General features: G+C 60.6%; 2 protein-coding genes across 5 annotated transcripts; one reads left to right on the forward strand and one right to left on the reverse strand.

The window, feature by feature from the left end:
• Window positions 1-1,805: 1,805 nt before the first annotated feature.
• Window positions 1,806-12,868, reverse strand: IGF2 (insulin like growth factor 2). 4 transcript variants are annotated; one of them, XM_024254895.2, is made up of 4 exons: window positions 12,707-12,868; window positions 7,954-8,116; window positions 6,130-6,278; window positions 1,806-5,836 (listed from the first exon to the last, which is right to left on the reverse strand). In XM_024254895.2, exons 1-4 carry the CDS (start codon window positions 12,866-12,868, stop codon window positions 5,600-5,602), a joined length of 711 nt encoding a protein of 236 aa, XP_024110663.1. In that variant the 3' UTR covers window positions 1,806-5,599. The 4 variants fall into 4 exon arrangements, with proteins under 4 accessions (XP_024110663.1, XP_054380088.1, XP_054380086.1 ...); XM_054524113.2 differs by lacking the exon at window positions 12,707-12,868 and adding an exon at window positions 10,807-10,891; XM_054524111.1 differs by lacking the exon at window positions 12,707-12,868 and adding an exon at window positions 9,773-9,884.
• A 346-nt stretch (window positions 12,869-13,214) lies between these two features.
• LOC112135551 (putative insulin-like growth factor 2 antisense gene protein) lies at window positions 13,215-19,136 on the forward strand. The gene is made up of 2 exons (XM_063728337.1): window positions 13,215-13,518; window positions 18,966-19,136. Exons 1-2 carry the CDS (start codon window positions 13,215-13,217, stop codon window positions 19,061-19,063), a joined length of 402 nt encoding a protein of 133 aa, XP_063584407.1. The 3' UTR covers window positions 19,064-19,136.
• The last annotated feature ends 91 nt before the right edge of the window (window positions 19,137-19,227 follow it).

A 19,227-nucleotide genomic window follows, 5' to 3' on the forward strand; every position in this document is an offset into this window, starting at 1 on the left:
GTGGAGGGATGGAGAGTTGGAGCTGCCAGGATGAACTGAGAATTTGCAAAGCAGGAAGAGGGGAGAAGAGAGGGCCCTGCAGTCTCAGAACCCCTGGAATGAGGCTGGGCCCAGCGAAGCAGGATGAAGGCTGGGCAGCCCTGAGTGGGTGGCAAGAGACCAGGCTAAACCCAGGAGAACTTGGGTGAGTGGCTTTGCCCAGTTCTGCAGAGAGGTCAGGGAAGGTCACAAGGGTTCTGGGGAAGCAGAGGGCAGGCAGGCTGCAAGTGAAAGGAAAGAAGCTGCAGAGAAGCTCCTGGGTGTGGGCAGGAGTGGCTGAGCAGGCCCAGGGTGCAGGGAGAGCCAGTGTTGAAGTGACCTGGGGCCAGTGGGGACAGGAGCAGGAGGGCCCAGGCTCATGGGGCTGGAGGCTGGGCCCTGAAGCAGACCCAGAGAGGAAGGGAGGCCATGAGGCCGGCCCTGCATGGGCCTGGGGGGCTGCAGGGCTGAGGGAGGGCATGGGGCAGAGCTTCCTTGGCTTGGAGGGAAAGGAACTCCACCTGGCCTCAGGAAGGTGGACAGGACTAGGGTTCCATCTACACCTACAGAAGGGCCTCAGAGCAGCCCTGACCCCCTGGGGGTCAGCAATGCTACCTGGGCCCTGGACCCTCCAGCTTAGCCCTAGCACTGAGGCACAGAGCCAGGGACCAGCCCAGGAAGGGCATGGTGCCCCCCATATCCAATCTGCTCTTCTCCAACCCCCAGCCCTCGTCATCTTCAGGGCTAATCCCACCTCCTCCAGGCAACTCCCCAAACCACCACCCACCCTCTCCCTTCCCTTGGAGTGGTTCTCAGATGGTGTGGGCAGTGACACTGTCCGTGTAGATGTGTCCCCAGGCCTCAGAGGCTTGAGTGACAGCCCAGCACCCTCCAGTGCCCAGCACAGGAGAAACGCTAGGGACAGAGGCAGCCATCAAGGGACAGGGCTTGACCAGGGGCAGACCCTGGGGGCCAGGATGCAAGCACGCCCCCAACCCAGTCAGGCCCCTCCCCACTGCCTGCCCAGCACTGAAGGCTGCAGGGCCCTGGGCACACTTCCGGGCTCCATCTGTGGTGCCCCTGTCCCTCCATCCCCACAGCAGTGGGGGCACAGGCAGATCCACTGCCCAAGGCTGCTGGAAAGTTCCCGGAGGGGGATGGAGAGAAGAGGCTGGGCCAGGCTCCCAGCAGCCCAGTGTACCCCTCCTCCTGTGCTCAGGGACCCTTGAAAGCTAGAGGCCAGCACCCTCGGGACAGGTGGGTACAGGCTGAGCCCTGGCAGGAGGCAGTGGTACTAATGACATCTGGGCAGCCTCAATCTTGGAAGGGGGCTGAGTCCCTGGGTGAGAGTGGCCCTGAGCCCCCATCTCCAGCAACAGCTACGGTTTCCAGAACCTTTTAGAGGTTGCCCAGCCCCAGTCCTCTAAGGTTGGTGGGAGGGAGGCATTCCTTGGAGTTGGTACTGATGGTACTTTGCTTTTTCTCTGAAAAAGCCCCCCAGGCTCCTACCCCTCGTGGCACCCCCATCTTTGAGAACTTTGTGCCTGACACTGTCCCAGACCCCCTGGCTTCAGGTGCACGACCGTGAGTCTGAGAGTCTGGCTTCCAGCTGCTCTCATTTCTCCATGTGTGTGATCAGGGGACGGAGGGAGGTGTCCGCACCCCTAAGGCCTTCCTTCCCCTTCCCTCTTCTCCTATCCCCCTCTGCCTGCTCCCAGGTGCTCAGCCCCTTCCCTCCGTCCCGCAGTCCAGTACCCAAGTCAAAGAGTGGAACCCTCAGAAGATCATGACTTTTAATGCTTTATTGGGATTGCAAGCGTTACAGGGTTAAAGACAAAAACCCAAGCATGGGATTTTGCCAGAAATATTAGCGTTAAAGGAGCTGAGTTGAGTCAAACACGGGCCGCAAGGTGGACTGAGGCGGCAGGCACAGGTGACATTCAGTGTTTGGCGTGGGGGTCTTCAGGTGATGGCAGAGGAGGGGACCCAAGAGGGGGCCCCCCGCTGAAGACATTGGGGACACGGGGAGGAGACAAGATGGAGAGCCACGACTAGGCACGGAGGTCAGACAGGCAGCCTGGGCCAGGATGGTTAGTGGCCCAGGGGAGAGCTGCAAACTTGGGGACGCAAAGGGCTGGTCGGCAAGTGCCCCCGGGAACACCCACTCCGGCGAGGCAGAATATAACACTGGGTGGGTGGGCATCCTGACGAATGGGCAGGTAATTTGGGGTGCCTCGAAGTGTTTTGGATCTCAGGCCAATGTGGGTTCTACAATTGTGACAATTTGGCTCTTTGGGCTTCTGTCCAATGTTCCGAATGGCCCACTCTCAGGGCGCTTGCCGAGGGACCCTCTGCGACTGAGGCGGGCTGGCATGGACGACCCCCGGGGTCATGCCAGCCCCGTCGCCAGGACCCAGAAGCATCGGGCCTCTAGACTGCTAGTCAGGCTGCATGCAGGGGGGCTGAGCTGGGGGCACAAGTGGGGGCGAGGTAAACCTCCCAGAGGCCGAGTCCCTGCCGCAGCCCTAGGCGCCGCGGTGGTGGCTGCTACGGCATCGCCAGACCCGTGGGCTCCGGGGCCCAAGCAACCTGGTCGATGGGCAGACCTGGCAGCTCTCCTGCTCTGTGGGCTCAGACCCGCCTGACCTCCCTACTCCCCGACCTCACCCCACCTTGCCCCCAGGAGGTCCCAGAGAGCTTCGGACCTCCTGGAGACAAGGCAGGGTGCTGAGGGGCGGGCAAGATGTCACCGAGGGAGAGGGGAGGGCTCCTCAAGTGTGCGGAAGGCGGCCACCCTGCCCCAGCCTGATGGAACCCTCTGTTTACACACCAGCTAGCCCCTTCCGCTCCGGCTGGCCTTGGGCCAGCCGGGAGCCCCCTCCTGTGGCCTCCGAGCACCCTCCTGACGCCTGAGGAGACCCTGCCCCACTCCCCCCTCCGCCCTCAGGACTTCTGGGGACCAGCCACTGTCCCCAGAAGCCAGGTCGGACAGTGGCCTTCTCCACTCCCTTTGACTTCTCCAAGGGGGCTCAGTGGCCAGTGCCCCCCAGGAGACTCCACCCTCAACTCAACCCAAGCAACAGGGACAGATGTAAAACAAAATCCAATCAGGGCGATAAATGGCGGGGGGCAGGACGTGGTGGTCTCCAGGCTGGCTTCGTGCGTTCTTGCTTTTGTCACTGCCCCCCTGTTACATAGGGAGGGGGTTTAATTTGGTTTCTGAGCGCATAAAGCTAAGGAGGGGTAAAAAAAAAAAAACGAAAAAAAAAAAAGGAAAAATGCCCCAAGAAACAAAGAGGGGAAATAGATCAATTGACATGAAATTTGGGGGTTCCTAATTTCTCTATGTAATTCGGCAAGTCTGCTGTCAATCCTCCTGACTTTTCCATCCAAAATCTCCCGGGACCACTTCCTACCCCAGAGTTCCCCCCACCCAGCCCCCACTGCCCCCCACCCACCCCTCCAACCGCCAGACTTCCCACACTCCCCGCATCAGTGCACGGCCCCCGAGGACCCCACATTTCTTGGGGGGTCCCCAGGAGACGGGCAAAGATGATCCCTAGGTGTGCTCCGGTGGGGGGGTCCCCAAGATCTTCCTTCCAGGAGCACACGAGGGAGTCAGGCTACTCGTGGGGGCATGTCTGCTCAGCTACCGCCATCTCCAATGTGGCCAAACTCCTTCCTCACTCTGGCTGGGCCAACACACAGTAAGGTGTATCGGGAATGGGTGGGGTATGGGGAGCATCGTGGCTCACACTGCGGGGGCTGTGGGGACAGGCGCCAAGGAGGCCAGCCTCGCAAGGGCACCTCTCTCATGGTGGAAAGATGGAATTAGGCCTGGGACACACTCCGCCCACCCTACGGGCGCATCCCAAACGCTGCCGGCCGCACACTCAGGCCCCACCATCTGAGCCCCCTCCTCTGAGAGGCAGGGCACAGACAGGGCCGAGGGGCAGTGGAGATGGGAACAGGAGGGGGGCTCAGACCATGAAAACAGCTTGGAGAATCTTAGAGGGACTTTGGCCTGATCCGTACAGATATCGTAGTTGCTTAGATATGCTTATTGTTTTCATCCAATTGTGTGTGGGGGTGTGTGTGTGTGTGCGTGCAGGTGGGTGCTTATGTGTGCACGTGTGTGTGCTGCGTGTTCGTGTGCTGTGTGTGCTGTGTTCATGTATGTGCTGTGCGTGCATGTGTGTGCTGTGTGTGCTGTGTGTGTGTGTGCTGTGTGTGTGTGTGCTGTGTGTGCTGTGTTCGTGTGTGTGCTGTGTTCGTGTGTGTGCTGTGCGTGCGTGTGCTGTGTTCGTGTGTGTGCTGTGTTCGTGTGTGTGCTGTGCGTGCGTGTGCTGTGTTCGTGTGTGTGCTGTGTTCGTGTGTGTGCTGTTCGTGTGTGTGCTGTGTTCGTGTGTGTGCTGTGCGTGCGTGTGTGCTGTGTGTGCTGTGTTCGTGTGTGTGCTGTGCATGCATGTGTGCTGTGTGTGCATGTGTGTGCTGTGTGTTTGTCTGTGTGCTGTGTTCATGTGTGTGCTGTGTTCGCGTGTGTGGGCTGTGTGTGCGTGTGTGTGATGTGTGTTTGTGTGTGTGCTGTGTGTTTGTGTGTGTGCTGTGTGCTCGTGTGTGTGCGCTGTGTGTGTGTGTGCTGTGTGTTTGTGTGTGTGCTGTGTTCATGTGTGTGCTGTGTGTTGTGTGCGTGTGGCTGCGGGGATGCATAAAGTATGAGTGCTTTTTAGGATGGGAATTGAGATGTAAGATTTGGGGGTGAGGGTCGTGCCAATTACATTTCATTTGCATGGATTTTGGTTTTCATGTTCTGTCCTCCCCTCCTTTGGTCTCACCGGGTCCCTGTGACTGCTCTGTGATTTTTAGTGATGGAAAAGGGAGTGAGGAGCCAGTCGGGGTTGTTGCTATTTTCGGATGGCCAGTTTACCCTGAAAATTCCCATGAGAAGGGAGATGGCGGTAGCAGCGACATGCCCACCTGTGATTTCTGGGGCCCTTCTTTTCTCTTTGCTGGTTCAGGGACTCAAGTCCAGGCCAATTTGACTCAAAGTCCAAGGGAGAAGAGAAAGAGGGGGGTGGGGAGTGCCAAATTCCTTTATTTTGCCAATTGTTTCTCAGCCAATTCGTTTTTAATACTTTTTTTTTTTTTTTTAGCCAATTGATTTTTTTTTTGTTGGTTGTTTTTTTAAAGCCAATTTCTGAGCTTTTGTGGTGTTTCTAAAAAGCCAATTAGTTTTAAGAGGGTTGTTGTGGGGTGGGGGAAGGGGGTTAGTTTAATGTTTTGATTTTTTATGTGTGGGGATAATTGGGGATAATTTGGGGGGAGGGTGTGTGGAGGGTGTTTAAAGCCAATCGATTTTGTACATGTTTGAAGATGTTGCTATGATGCTTCCTCAGCCCGATGGAGGGGGCCGAGGAGAGTAGCCTGTTTCGGGGAGGCGGGGCACGGGGACTGGGCCAGGAGAAGCCCCAGGGGGACGTGGAACCGAGAGATTTTCGCGATGGAACCTGATGGAAACATCCGTGGTCAGGAGGAGGCTGGAGGGTGGTGGCGCCGGGCTGCAGACTCGCGGCAGTTTTGCTCACTTCCGATTGCTGGCCATCTCTGGGGGGGTGCCCCCGTGGGTGGGGTCTTGGGTGGGTAGAGCAATCAGGGGACGGTGACGCTTGGCCTCCCTGAACGCCTCGAGCTCCTTGGCGAGCACGTGACCCCGGCGGGCACGCAGGAGGGCAGGCAGGCCCCTGCGCAGGCGCTGGGTGGACTGCTTCCAGGTGTCATATTGGAAGAACTTGCCCACGGGGTATCTGGGGAAGTTGTCCTGGGAGGGGAAGGGGCTGGTCAGCAGGTGCCTGCTCTCCGCGCTCTTCCGCCTGAGCCGCCCGCCTGACCCGACAGGCCGCCCCTCTGACTGATCAGTGACTTGAGCTAATGTCCATGGGTAGAGGGACAGAAGGAGCCAGCATCTGAGCTGCTCCCCAGCCACACAACAAGCAAGGAAGTCACGGGTCCTTGTCCCTGGCCAAGAGGTCCCAGAGGCCACAGGAAACGCTGGGCGCCCGAAGCCCTATTTCTCTGTCTCTAGAGAGCGGGAAGGGGGCCCAGGACCCTCACCGGAAGCACGGTCGGAGGGGTCGACACGTCCCTCTCGGACTTGGCGGGGGTAGCACAGTACGTCTCCAGGAGGGCCAGGTCACAGCTGCGGAAACAGCACTCCTCAACGATGCCACGGCTGCGACGGCTCACACGGCTTGCGGGCCTGCCTGGAAGTCCCACAGCACAGAGACAGCCTCGTTAGCACCGCACTGCCCCCTGCCCCAGGAGGCCCTCAGGCCAGGCCCTGGAAGGATGCAGCCACCCTGCGGGTCAGGGGAGGGAGGTGAGAGCTGGCAGGCAGAGGCGTCCCAGGAAGAAGAGAGGTGAGAGGGGAGGTGAGTGGGACCCAGACCAGCCCGTGGCCTCTGCTGCCTCCTTCCTCCGATGAGAAATGGGCACAAGCTCTTGGTCCCATGGCCAGACGGACACCACCAGGACCAAAGGCCCACAATGGGAGTGGTTTGGAAAATATGTGGGATGTGAGCCCAGTTCAGGGGCCCCCACAGGAGGGACTGCTGTCCCTGAGCTTGGACTCTGGCCTGGCACCACCTAGAAGGCTGGAGGGGCCCACACCACCCATGGAGCTGCTGAGACAGGGAGACAAGGGCAGGAGAGGAGAAGACGGGAGGAGAGGAGTGAGGAGGCGTGACGGAACCACTCCCTTCTTTCCTCCCGTCTTCCCCCTCTCCCCCACAGCAATGCTCAGCTGGAAGGGGAAGGTCGCTGGGGGCTCCACCTTGGGGTGCCAAAGGGCAGGTGCCATCAGCCGGAGGAGGGAGCAGGAGCCCCATCACGGGGGTCCCCCAAGTGGGGGCTTGGCCCTCCCCTCCTCTCAGGAAAGCCTGGTGCAGGGAAGCTTCTCCCTGGGCAAGGACCGGCTGGCACCAGGCCCTGCAGTGCCACTTCCTACCCCCAAATGGGGCAGGCGAGAGAAAGGGTACAGGAGAGGCCAGGGCGGGCAGGGGCTTCCAGAGTCAAGCAGCAGGAACTTTTCAGAGAGAAGCTTTGAAGTGCATTTGCATCCTGTGAGCCCATTTCACAGCGTGAGTCAGTAGTGGTGGTAAAGATGTCACGTGGTGAGTGTCAGGTGGAATAAGCCGTGCGGCCCCTGCCAGCAAGGAGCGGCCCCTCCCCTGCCCCATCAGGCATGCCCAGGCACCATGCCTGCCTCTGCATCCACCCAGCCCCCCATCTGGGGGCAGGGTCTCAAGGACAACGGGCCGTGCACCCACCTGCCAGCCCCCAGGCTGGAGGACCAAGAGAGAAACATGAGGAAAGGCTGAAGCGTCCTCGAGGTCAGCAGGTGGGCACCCTCCACGGCGGCCTTGGGGCCCAAGGAGGCGCATGCATCGCTCAGCCCTGCCACCCACCAACTGCACTTGTCTGATTGATTTTAATTCTATAAATCACTTTATTGATTTTAATTCTGATCATTCACTGAACGCATGTCCCTTGTCAAAATGTCCAAAAGGTGCAGGAAGAAAGGCAGGCTCTTCCTCCAGAGCCTGAAACCCTGGCCTAGGGGTGTGACGCCTCAGCAGCAGGAGCCTCACGGCCCCCAACAGAAATTCTGATGCCCAGGGAGACCCCCGTGAGTGCCCCTGACATCTAGGGGGCACCTCTGGCCCACCCTTCGAAGGAGGCGTGTGACGGGAAAGGCAGCTGGTGTAGATGCCCTGGGACACCGCAGGTGCTCAGAAATGCGGCTGGAAGGTCAAAGTCTCAGAGCAAGGGGCTGGGCCGCTGACCTAGGAGTGTGCTCCCCTGACTTGAGGTTGGGAGTCCTCACCGGTCACTCTAGGGGCCTGACCAGGTCTGAGGAAGCCCCTCCCAGCTACTTACTGAAGTAGAAGCCGCGGTCCCCACAGACGAACTGGAGGGTGTCCACCAGCTCCCCGCCGCACAGGGTCTCACTGGGGCGGTAAGCAGCAATGCAGCACGAGGCGAAGGCCAAGAAGGTGAGAAGCACCAGCATCGACTTCCCCATTGGGATTCCCATTGGTATCTGGGGGCGGGAGAGAAGTGGCGTGAGCGGGGCAGCCAGGCCAAGCCCCAGGCCAGAGGTGCCCCTCCCAAACCAAATTTGCCAACCTACAAATTCAATTGAAAATTTAAAGCACGGCTTTCCTATAAACATTATTTTTATTACAAAAGTAACACACAGGTCACAATGCCGAGGTGAGGGCGCAGGGCCGCGTGCAGAATGAAGTGTCCGGAAGCACACAGAAAGGGCCCAGTTCCTTCCATTTGCAAGAAGCACTAGTAATTTTACACGAGGGGTGGCCATCTCCATGGTCATTATTGCAGGAGCTCAGCGGCATCCACAGCTGCAGGGGCCCAGGCTGGACACCCGACCTGGCCTCCGTCCTATGACACCATGGGGGCAGGGCCAGCCCAGGGTCACATCACATTTCTCAGCGCCAGCCAAGATGGCAGACAGCCCCACCCCTACAGAGCATGTGCATCCAAGAGGACCAGTCCCTTCCTCCCCACAACCCCCAGCTGAGCAGGGGGGGTCCAGGAGGACCATCCTCCTCAAAGCAGCAGCCGGTCCTGCTGGGCCAGCCCCGCCTCTCCCCCTGGCTTTTCCACCTTTCCAGTCCGCAGCGGAGCCAGGCCTGGGTCAAGGGCTCCAATGGTTAGCACAACCACGCCACCCATGCTCCCAGAAACCTTGTTTTCCCAGTCACCCAGTTCTCCAACTCCAGTCTGCCTCGGGTACCCCCCAAACACACACACACAAGAGCCCAGAGCCTCCTTTCCAGGCCTCAAATCGAACAAGTAAGGCCAGGGGCCTCCGGAACATCTCCCCATTTGCGCTACCGAACTCTCCCCGTGGGAGCTGGAGAGACCAGCTCAGGCCACCTGGGAAGTCCGACACCAGGTTCCCCAGACTACAATCTGGAAGGGGAGGCCAGTCTTAGGACACACCCCCTCCACAGGCTGCAGGGCCACAGGGCTGGGTTAACCAACTCGGGGGTGGGAGGCCGGGGGCCACCACAGCAAGTTGGCCCTGCCCCTGCAGAAGGTGGAGCCCTCCAGGCGGGCAGCCCCAGCCTTCGCTCCACAGACCCAGGGGAGTTTTTGATGCAATAAATTATGTGAGCGACTGAGCAGGCAATGGGACAGAAGCACAACTTTGCATGCCCTGTCTAAAGAGCAGTGGGCAGCTGCACCGAGGATCTGAAAGCCTCCTTGGTCATCTCCTTGACTGGACCCTGGCCAGTCCCCTCACCGCCCCCTCTGCCACCCCCTTCCAAATTCTAAGAGCACACTCCGCCAGCTGGCCACTCTAGCCCTCGCCGCGCTTCCGCAACAAGCCCCACCACTCTGAACTTGGAGGTCCGGGTCAGGGGACCGGCTGAAAGCAGGACAGGAAGCATGCAGCGGTGCGGAGCAGGTGAGGGCCCAGGAAAAGCCCTGAGCTGGGCGAGGAGGGGGCCGAAGGGAAGGAACAGAAAGGGAAGGAGCAGGTGAGGAAGCCGAGACCAGATGGGGGCAGGGGCAGAGGAAAAGAGGGGAGGGGGGTGCTGTCCGAGAGGCAGCGGGCTGGCGGCTGCAGGGCCCGAGGCCCAGGCGTGGGCCGTGCCCCCTGCTGCCCTGCCTCAGGCTGGAGTGGGATGGCAGCGGGGGTCCTCACTCCACAGCCCTGGTTACCTACAGCTCAGCAGAAGGCTCGCTGGGGCAGGAGGAGGAGGAGGAAGAGGAGGAGGAGGAAGCTGGAAGTCTCTTTCACAGGAGAAGCTAATGTCCAGTTTGCAGGCTGGTCAGTGCCTCAGCTTTTATGTGTGAGCCGACTCCTCCCAGCCCCGGCTCCACCCTACCCCCCACCCCTCTCCCTGCTGACCACTCCCCCGCGCCTTTGCTCCCGCCCTCTCCCTCCTCCCAGCCAGTCTCTTCTCTCCTGCACCCCCAACCGCGAGCCCTGGACCATCCCGTAGCGAAGTGCCATGGGCTCCCATCCTGCACCCCCAGCTCATCTCTGCACAGGGCAGTGAAGGCGGGGGGGATCTCCTTCCCACCTCCTTGTATGGAAACTTCCACGCTGCCCACTGGGCAGGGGCCGCGGCCTCTCTCTGGGTTGAAGGCTCTGCCCTTCTTAGCCTCAGACCAGCAGCCCCTCTCCCCCTCTCCCGGGACTCCTGTTTGGAAATGTTGCGGACAGAGCCAGAGGGGGTGTGGGGGAGATATCGCGAATGTGGCGTCTGCCATGACTCCTGCCAACTCGGCCCCTCTCCATCCTGGCCCCGCCCACCCCCGTCTTCCTCTCGCGGTCTCGCTGGCACCGCGTCAACATACCAGGGTGGGCTTCTGCGGCTCCGCGCCCCTCCTCGTTACCCAGCACCCCGGAGGCCAGGGCCCGCAAGGCACGAATCACACATGTTAGGCAGCACCCCCTGCACCCACAGACCGACCAGGAAGTCGCCCCTGCAGACAGCTCACACCTCCCTCGGCCCTTCCCGACGCCCCCACCCCACCCCCAGCTCCACCGCCAGGGTGAGCGCGGGGCTCCGCGCAGGGAACGGGACCCGCAGCCGCCCGTCCTCCTCCTCCTCCCCGGGCTCAGCCGCCCCGCCGAGCCCCGCCGAGCCCCGCAGGCCCGGGCCGGGAGCAGGCGGAGGAAGGGCCGGGCGTCCGGCGCAAGCCCGCGCCGCCCCAGCCCCGGCCCCGGCCCAGCCCGCACACGCCGCTTACCTGGAAGCCGGCGACGCTGCCGCCCACCTCCCTGCTGCGTGTCGCAAACCGAACAGCGGGCGTTGGCCCTCCTGCCGGACACTCCTCTGCCAGCGCCGCTCTGGCCGAGTCGCGGGGGCCGAATGTGCGACGGGGCAGAGCGGGGGGATGGCTTTTTTTTGGGGGGGGGGGAATTCGTCTGATTGTCCAGGGAGGACGGGCTGTCTTCGGGCTGGGGCGGGCCAGATGTTGTACTTTTCGGGGGGGAAAAGGTATCGGGAAATGAGGTCAGCTGTTGTATCAAGGATAGAGGGGGGCAGAGATAGTGCGAGTGACAGAGTGAACGTGAAAGGGGGGGGGCCGAAGAGAGGGCGAGAGGGAGAGAGGACAGCGAGAGGCGGGCAGGCTCACAGCGGGAGAGAACAGCACGGAGAGAAACAGAAAGCGTGTAATTAATCCACTTTGGTTCGGCGAAGGCGAGAGGGCGGGCGTGAGGGGGGGAGGGAGTCGGAGGCTAGGACCTGGGGGGGACGGGAGGGAGCGAAGGGAAGGTTGCGGGAGAAAGAGCGGGGGCCGGGGCCAGACGCCAAGAGGGGCGCGGGGAGCACAGAGAAGCGGAGGGAAGGGCGCCACGTCGAGGGGCCGGGGGAGGCGGTGACTGGGGGGCGGAGTGGAGGCTGCACCCGGACCGCGGGCGCCCAGCTCGGTTTGGGCCGACGGAGCCCTCTGCCGTCGCGAGCCCGGGCCTCGGGAGGGTGACAGGCGGTGGCGGCACCGGGGCCGCTCCGGGACGCAGCGCGGAGAGGGGAGCGGCCCGAGGCTGCGCGCCGGGGGGAGGGCTGGAGGGGGAGCGCGGGGGGGTGACAACGCCGGCGGCCTGCGAGCCGGACTGCCTGCGGGGGGAACCGCCTCCTCGGGCGAAGCGGGGATGGGGGAGTTGAGGTAGATGAAGAGGAGGCGGCGGGGAATCCGCAGGCCCGGCGGAGCGCGACCCCGCGGACGGCGCCCGGGACGGGAGTCAGCAGCGAGGCAGCGGGCGGCGTCGACGCGGGGCCGCCTTGCCCGATGGAGGCGCTGGTGGGCAGAGCGCGGGCAGGCGTGGGCCAGGAGGCGGGGGCGGCCGGAAGGGGGGGGCCGGGGCCGGCCGGGCCTCACGCAGCTCCGCCGGAGAGCAGGCGAACTGCGGGCGCCCACGCCCGGCTCTTATAGTCGCGCCAGCCCGCGGCCCAGGGCCCGCGCGGGCCTCGCTGGCCTCGCGCCCGCGCCAATGGGCGCCCGCGGAGCCCTCGCCCCGCCCCCGGCCCGCCCCCGCAACCCGAGCCAAGAGCGGGGCGGGGGGTGCGGGCTGGGGGCCCTGGGGCCCCGGGGGGGGGCGGCGGTCGCAGGGGCTGGGGGGTGCGCGGGGGCGAGGCTGGGTGGGGGGCAGGGAGCCGCAGAGCGCCAAGGCCATGCTGAATGCCCGTTCTAGAGAATTCAGGGGCCCCATCTCGGGTTTCTGGGGTGCCCGGGCGGCCTGTGCTCGTGAGCTGGGGTCTCCGGGCAGGCAGGGGCAGGTGGGCTCCCAGCGCCCCGCCAGGAGGCTGCACTGCGGGTGCGCCCCGTCTGAGTGCAGATGCAGGTGGCTCGGGGCTGAGTCGGGGGGTCCTTACTGGTTGTTGCGGCGGAGGGGGCCCCTGGGCTCGGGCGGGGCGCGCAGCCGCCACCTGCCCCAGCAGGAGGAGCCGGCCACGCGGCGCTTGGAGCCTCAGCCAGATCCCGAGCGCCCCCCGGTGCCGCGCCGGAGCCCCGGAGCCCCCGCCAGGTGCGGGACGCGCGGAAGGCCGGCTGCGCCGGGCCGAATCTGGGCCAGGCTTGGAGCCTGCGGAGGCTCCGGCCTCCAGAGGAGAGAGGATCAGGGCGGGAAACACAGCTCAAATCCTACCTGCATGGCCGAGCTCACCGGGATGCGTCTAAGTAGCTCGCCTCTGCGGCCCACCCAAAATATCTGGATAATGGTTACCCCGTCCTCAGTGCGTTGGACTTGCATAGACGCGAGTTCAGTCTCGGGGGCCACCACGATAATTTGGGGGTCTGGGGAAACCATCTCCTGGAGAGTTTGAACGATGTAAGAAAGCACTGTGATTTTTACCAAGTCAAAAACCACGCACAAAATCCCGCACCCCGCCAGCCCCCCGCCGCCTAAGCCTGGCCAAGGGGAAGGGGCCGCCGGCGGAATCTCGCGCCCCCCGGCCCCCCTCGCCCCCCTCGCTCCGCCATCAATCACTTCGCCCGCGCTCCGCGCGCGCCTCCCGGCGGAGTCCTAGGCCCGCGGGCTAGAGGCGCTTTACCTCCCGGCGGGAGCGCCTCTCCTCCGCGTCCCTCGCCCCAGCCCCCTGCCCGCCCCACTTTGGGACCCTCCAGCCGCTTTCCCCACAAATGAAATCTCTGCAATGAACAAACGAAAGTGGCGCGGATTTCGGGGCGCCCAGCCGGAGCGAGCGCGGCCGCCAGCCGCAAGTCCGCAGCCATGTCCCGCGCCCCACGCCGGCCTCCCCGGCGGCAGCCGGAGACCAGCGCCAGCACCGGCGGGACAGCAGCAGATGCGGGCCGAGAGCCGGGCAGGGGCGCAGAGGCGGCGTGGATCGGCGCGGCGGGGAGCTCACCGCGAGGCTGGAGGCTGCGTCTGCGGGCGCACCAGGAGCTCAGGCAGCGGGCGATCGAACGCTCTGTGGCGGGCGGTGGACGCTGCTGAAGGTGAGCGAGACCCCGGGGCCAGTCCTCAGTGTCCGGGAGCAACGCCCAGTCCGTTGGAAGACCCGGGGACAATGCCCAAATTTGGGGGAGACTGGGGGCAATGCCCGGTCGCTTTCCTGGACACGGGGAAGCCCTCCCTGTCCACGTCCTGAGGGCGCGCGGCCGACCCAAGTGTGTTTGGGCAACGCTAGGGAGAAATTTCCCAAATCCAAGTTGCTCTGGGGACTTCCTAGGAGACAGAGAGGCCCGAAACCAGTGCCCGCTGTGCGCGGGGTTGGGGAAGCTGCAGTGGGCGGCCGGCGAGCCGGGAACAATGCCCAAATTTTGGGGAACGCAAGGCAGAGTTCTTTCTGCCTTGCGGGCTTAGCGAATGGGTGTCCTGGAGGAGGGGACCCCGGGGACTCCGTTAATGTGGGAACCGTGATTAATGACTAAACCCGAGACTCCAGAAAAATAGATTACAGGTTTGGGGGATGAGGGAAGTTGCTCCATGCAATTGGGAGCATGGAGAAAGAGGTTTCAAATAGGGGCCATCTAGCTTGGGGGACCAATTTGTGAGGAGGGGTAGTTACAGAAAATTCTCCCTATGAAATTGGGAGTTTTGCCTTAGAGCCACATTGCCTAAAATTGGCAGATGAAAGCAAGGAACACATTTTGGGGATCCAAACACATTCTTGGTGTGTTAGGGGGAAGCTGAGATTAATTTTCACATCTTAAGAATACAAGTTAGTCGCCTGGACGCTGGCAGCATCCGGGGAAAAAATAACCTTCATAATTACCGTGGCTTCAGGGAAAGGTTTTAACGCCCTTCACAGATGGAAGAAAGCACTGTCTAAATTTTGGGGGAGCCTGGAGTGTGATCAGTACATTTGGGGAAAGCAAAAAAAAAAAAAAAAAAAAAAAAAAAAAAAAAAAAATTCAGTATTCTTTTTCTATGTTAATTTTTAAATGATTTCCATCAGTTTATTTTTGGTAAATAAGAAAAAGACTATATATTTTCCTGGACAGCGTCTGCATTTGGGGGAGCCCCAGTGAAACACATTTCAAGTTTTTGGGACACATAGAAATTACTCAATGGAGATTTGATATCTAAATTTCTGGAAACCTGGTTAGTAGCTAGGAAACTTAGAGGTCGCAGGTTTTTTCATGCCTGGGATTTCTTGGGACCCAGGGACATTTTTTAGTGTGCTTTGGGGGTCCATGGAACGTTTTCTAAATGTAGGGGGACCCAGGGCAGGGACCATAAAGTCAGGAGACTCATAAATCAGTATTCCAAAAAAAAAAAAAAAATACCTCAATTGTTTTGTGAATGGAAAAAAATCTCAATTTGCTTTGGAAGGCTGGGAGACAATCCTGCAATGTTGGGGGCGGCGGGGGGGGAGCTCCAGGAAAATCGTTTTTGAATCTAAAGATCTAGGGAAGTTGCTCAGAGTCCTTGGAGGACTTGAGGGTCAATATGTACGTTTTAAAGAAAGGGGATTCAGAATTCCTAGGTCTTAGGACGTAGGAATTTTCAGATTTTGTGATAGGGAGTGTGCAGTGTGTTTGAAGGAAATATTGCTTAACTTTGAGATGACTCAGTGGGTTGTTTGGAGCCCAAGAAATCAGTGCCGTCCTGTGATCCGAGGGCAATGCTGAATGTTTCTAGAGGGCCTGGAGGGCAGCGTCCAGAACATCCAAGTATGGGGGACCAGGAAAAGGGTCCAATGTGATCCTGGCCGTTGGGGTTTCAGACCAATGCCTGAATTTTAGAAAAGCAAGATTCTTGTTATGAAGCTCCTGGGACCCAGAGAATTGTTTAATAGTCAATATGTTGTGATGCAGAGAAAATGCTCAGAATGTTTGGGAACTGGGGCTGTTAGCAACACCTGGCATAACAGAAATAAAAGTAGGCTCTGCCCAAGGGGTCCTTTTGTGCTTGGTGTAGCCCAGAGGGACCCGGGAGACCCTGTGTGATTTGGGGGGACCTGGAGAATCCTGGGTCCCACTTGAGCACCTCCTGGTAACTGCTCAGTGTGCTCCAGGGACCTGGGTGGCAGTGTCTACATCTTAAGGGACCTGATTCTTGGCCAGGCAGCATATAGAGCCATAGACGTTAATGCCCCAAAGCTTTAGCTTTGTGATTCACACACCCACAACATTCTCAATAGGTTTGGGGAATCATTTGGGAAATCCCTCCATTTTATGAAACTCAGGCAATCAGAGGGCAGGTCGCTTATGATTCAGAAAAGGATTCAACATGCTCTGGGTGTAATGCCCGAATTTGGGGGAAGGTATGGGAAGCAATTTTCATACTCTGAGGGTTCCAACCTTCCAGCCCTGCTCAGTGTCATGAGGGACTTGGGATTCAATGTGTAAAGTTTAGGGAACCCAGGTTAGTGTGAATAGATTTGTGGAACTCAACAGCAAATCTCCCACGCTGAGGTGAACGGCAAGGGGCGCAGGGGGTGGGGTGGGGGGGCGCGGAATGGGGCGGACGTGTGCGGGAAATAGTAAGCTTAGGAGACCCTGGAGTTAATATTCAAAATTATGGGGGAAAGTTCCACTTGTTTTGGAAACAATGCCTAAGTGTGGAAAAGGCACTGTCCACATCCTGGGGAGCCAGGCAAATTGGTCTGCGCGACCACCACGGACCAAGGGCTTCTTCTTTAAAATTAGGCAACCCGGGTTAGTGGTCTGTAAATCTGTGGGACATGGAGGGGGTGTATAAAACTGTCCAGAGCCTGGGAGAAAGCAAATCTGGGGCCCCAGGCCACATAGTGTAAGTCTGGAAAAGCCCGTCGGGGCTGATGTGTTTTGACGTCCCCGGAAATTAATGTCCAAGAAAATTATTGTGACCCGTCGAAATGGTGACTATATTTAGAAGACTTGGGAAGCAATGCTTAAATTTAGAGGATCCCAGAAAAAGTAAAATGTCCGAGTTCGGGGAAAGCAGGGAAGTTGTTCCGTGGATTGGGATCCCCGAGGATCAAGGGCTAATTGTTGAGCTCAAGCTTCCCGGGCCGCGGAAGGAAGGCGCTGCCGGGGATTCACCTTGGCTGGGGCGCGCGCGGAGCACTGGCGCCCTCCCCGGGAACGCGAGCGCGGGCCGCGCGGGCAGGTAGCGCAGAGCGCCCTGGCGCGCACGGCCGGCTGAAATTCTGCTTTTCGTTCTTTGGGGTTTTTCTTTCTTTTGCTTTTCTTTTTTTTTCTTTGCCTTCTCCACACGGAGAGCGCATTTGTGGCGGCAGCCCGAGCTTAGCGGGCGTCTGGGTGTAAGGAAGAAACCCAAGGGCCGCGAGGGAGCCACCAGGACGCTGCTTCCCGGGCGCTCCCGGGACTCCCAGATACCTGCTCGGTCCCCGCGTGGGAGGTCCGCAGGCTCCCCCTCGCCACTGCGCCCCACTCGCCTCCGCGCTGCGAGCCTAGGCGAAGCCGCGGCCGAGCCGCCACCGGGGGCAGGCTAGTCCCCGGCTTGGCTTGGGGGCCCGGAGCACCCCCGGCGGCCACCTCCGGCCTGCCCCGGAGCTTTGCGCGCGCCATTCGGGCCTTCGCCAGCACCAAACAAGGGTGAAACCAGTTTTGTTTGGGTAACACTGAAGAGGAGAGGAAGTGGGGAGGAAAATGAGAAACACGGGGCCTGGGGGGAGGGGGGTGCAGGGCTGCACGCCGCTGGGGTACCAGGGGTCTCTTTTCGTTCTCTCCAAGCGAATTTTCAGGGAAAGTCTGTCCACTCCGGCTGGGGAAAGCCCAGTTCTTTATAGGCAAATATTAAACCCGCATGCAGGTGCCCAACGGCCCTGTCGGCAGGAACAAGGTCACCCCTTGGCGTTGGGCAATGTCGGGCGATGGGGCAGTGGCCCTAAGGAGACCTGTGGGGTGGGTGGGGGGACTGCCAGAGAGGGGGCACCGCTGGGGGCCAGCAGAATGGTGGGGGATCCTGGGGCAACTACAGTGGGCATTGCTTGTCCCCTTTGTCACCCCATAGGAGGACCCCGGCTAGAAGGGGGGCATCTCAAAGCCTGACACTGGGGAGGCAGAAGTTAATGGCCTTGGACAGGTGTGGGGAGCTGGGCAGGATGAGGCATCTCTTTCACATTAGCTTGGCAAGACGGGGAGAACCCCCCCTCCCACCATGAAAAACAGCCCATTTTCCACCCAGAGCACAAGACACGTGGGAATGTCCCCTTCAAATTTCTGTCTGCATCAATCACCCCCATGTCCCATTCCAAGAACATCTGGCCCATCTCCCCTCACCCATTACTGCCCCCCTCCCCACCAGCCTTCTGCAGCCTCCCTGTGTCCCCAGCAATCTGGCCTCTCCGGCTGTGCCTATAGAAGGGGGAGCCTCCAGCAGAGAACCCCGGGCTGTGTTGATGTTTTCCTCTGCAGGGTGACTTGTAAATTTGGGGGTGAGGAGCATTTGAAAAGTGCCTGTCTGCAAACCTGGTCCCCGGGAAAGCAGACTAGGTTGCCGAGGCTCCTGTCATGGACAAAACCAGGGCCCCCAGGGCCAGCTCTAGGCTCCCCTACCTTCTCCTCCATGCCTGCTTCCCAGGCTGGGGACAGGTTGGGCACCGGGGGTGAGCCCCAGTTCCGAGTTGTGGGTTGTCCTCCTCTTTGGGGGTGCTGGAGACACTTACACCAGTGACCTGTTTGGGGGTCCCTTCCCTTTGTTCTGCCCTGCAGAGGTGCCTTCCCCCAAGGAGCCACCGCTCATGCTTGGAAACGCATGCCTGGACTTTTTGAGGTAGGAAGAAGGCTGAGGGTCACCTTGGGGTGCCCACATCAGGGTGTAGTGGCCCTGTAGGGAGGGAGGAGCAGGTGGGGGAGTGAGGGGGCACACATGTTCCCTCTCCCTCGTGGGACTGCCTGCTGAGTGTTCTCCTTATTTAGTCAGAAGTGACCAGGGCAGGCTGGAGGCTGGGGCACACGCGGGTCACCCTGGGGCTCGAAAAGCACACCGGCTCCCCTCTAGTCAAGACCAGCATCGGGGTTCTTCCTCAAGACTGGCTCCTCCTCCACTACTTCCAGCCCCCGGAGGTAGGAAGGGTCCCACCAGCAGTCCAAGAGTGTTGGGAGGGGGCCGGGATCTCCTCCTGCCCAGAGCTTGGCTGGCAGGAACTTTAGCCCCAAGCAGCGTCCACCCCCCAGCTCTGAACCAGCACCTCACCAGGGCAACGCTGGTCTCCTCTCCACTGGCAAACCCACATTCCACAGAGGATGAACATCCCCTCAAGGACTCAGACTCACCCCATGGAGCCTGGCCCATGCCCCAGCCTCGGCCTGCGGCTGCTCCACATCCCCTCACTCACTGGCCCTGAAGTGGGCCTTTCTCATTCCCGTTTCCTCCACAGCTCTGGCTCTGAGCTAACGGCTCCCCCGTCCGTGGGACCAAGCCCAGCATTTTACAAACCCAGCTCCTTTCTCCAAGGGTCCTCAGAGTGCCCCTCCGCCACCCCCTGCAGGGCGCCGCAGACAAGGCGTTGACCTTGCGCTCCCTCCCCTCGCTGGGGAAGGACACACTCGCTGGCGTCAGCCCGGCTGGCCTGGGAAGTCGGACTAAGGACCCGAACTGGAACCCTCCACACCAGACAGCACAGACCACCCCAAGGCTGCTCAATCCGCCCAAAGCCAAAAGTACGTGGGGGATATGGGTCCAGGTTGGGGTGCTTGGGAGAGGGCCCTGGGGGAGGGGTTCAGACAGCGCACACTCCAAAGGACTGAGGC

The sequence above is a fragment of the Pongo abelii genome, chromosome 9 (assembly GCF_028885655.2).
Source record: "Pongo abelii isolate AG06213 chromosome 9, NHGRI_mPonAbe1-v2.0_pri, whole genome shotgun sequence".
Classification (NCBI taxonomy): domain Eukaryota; kingdom Metazoa; phylum Chordata; class Mammalia; order Primates; family Hominidae; genus Pongo; species Pongo abelii.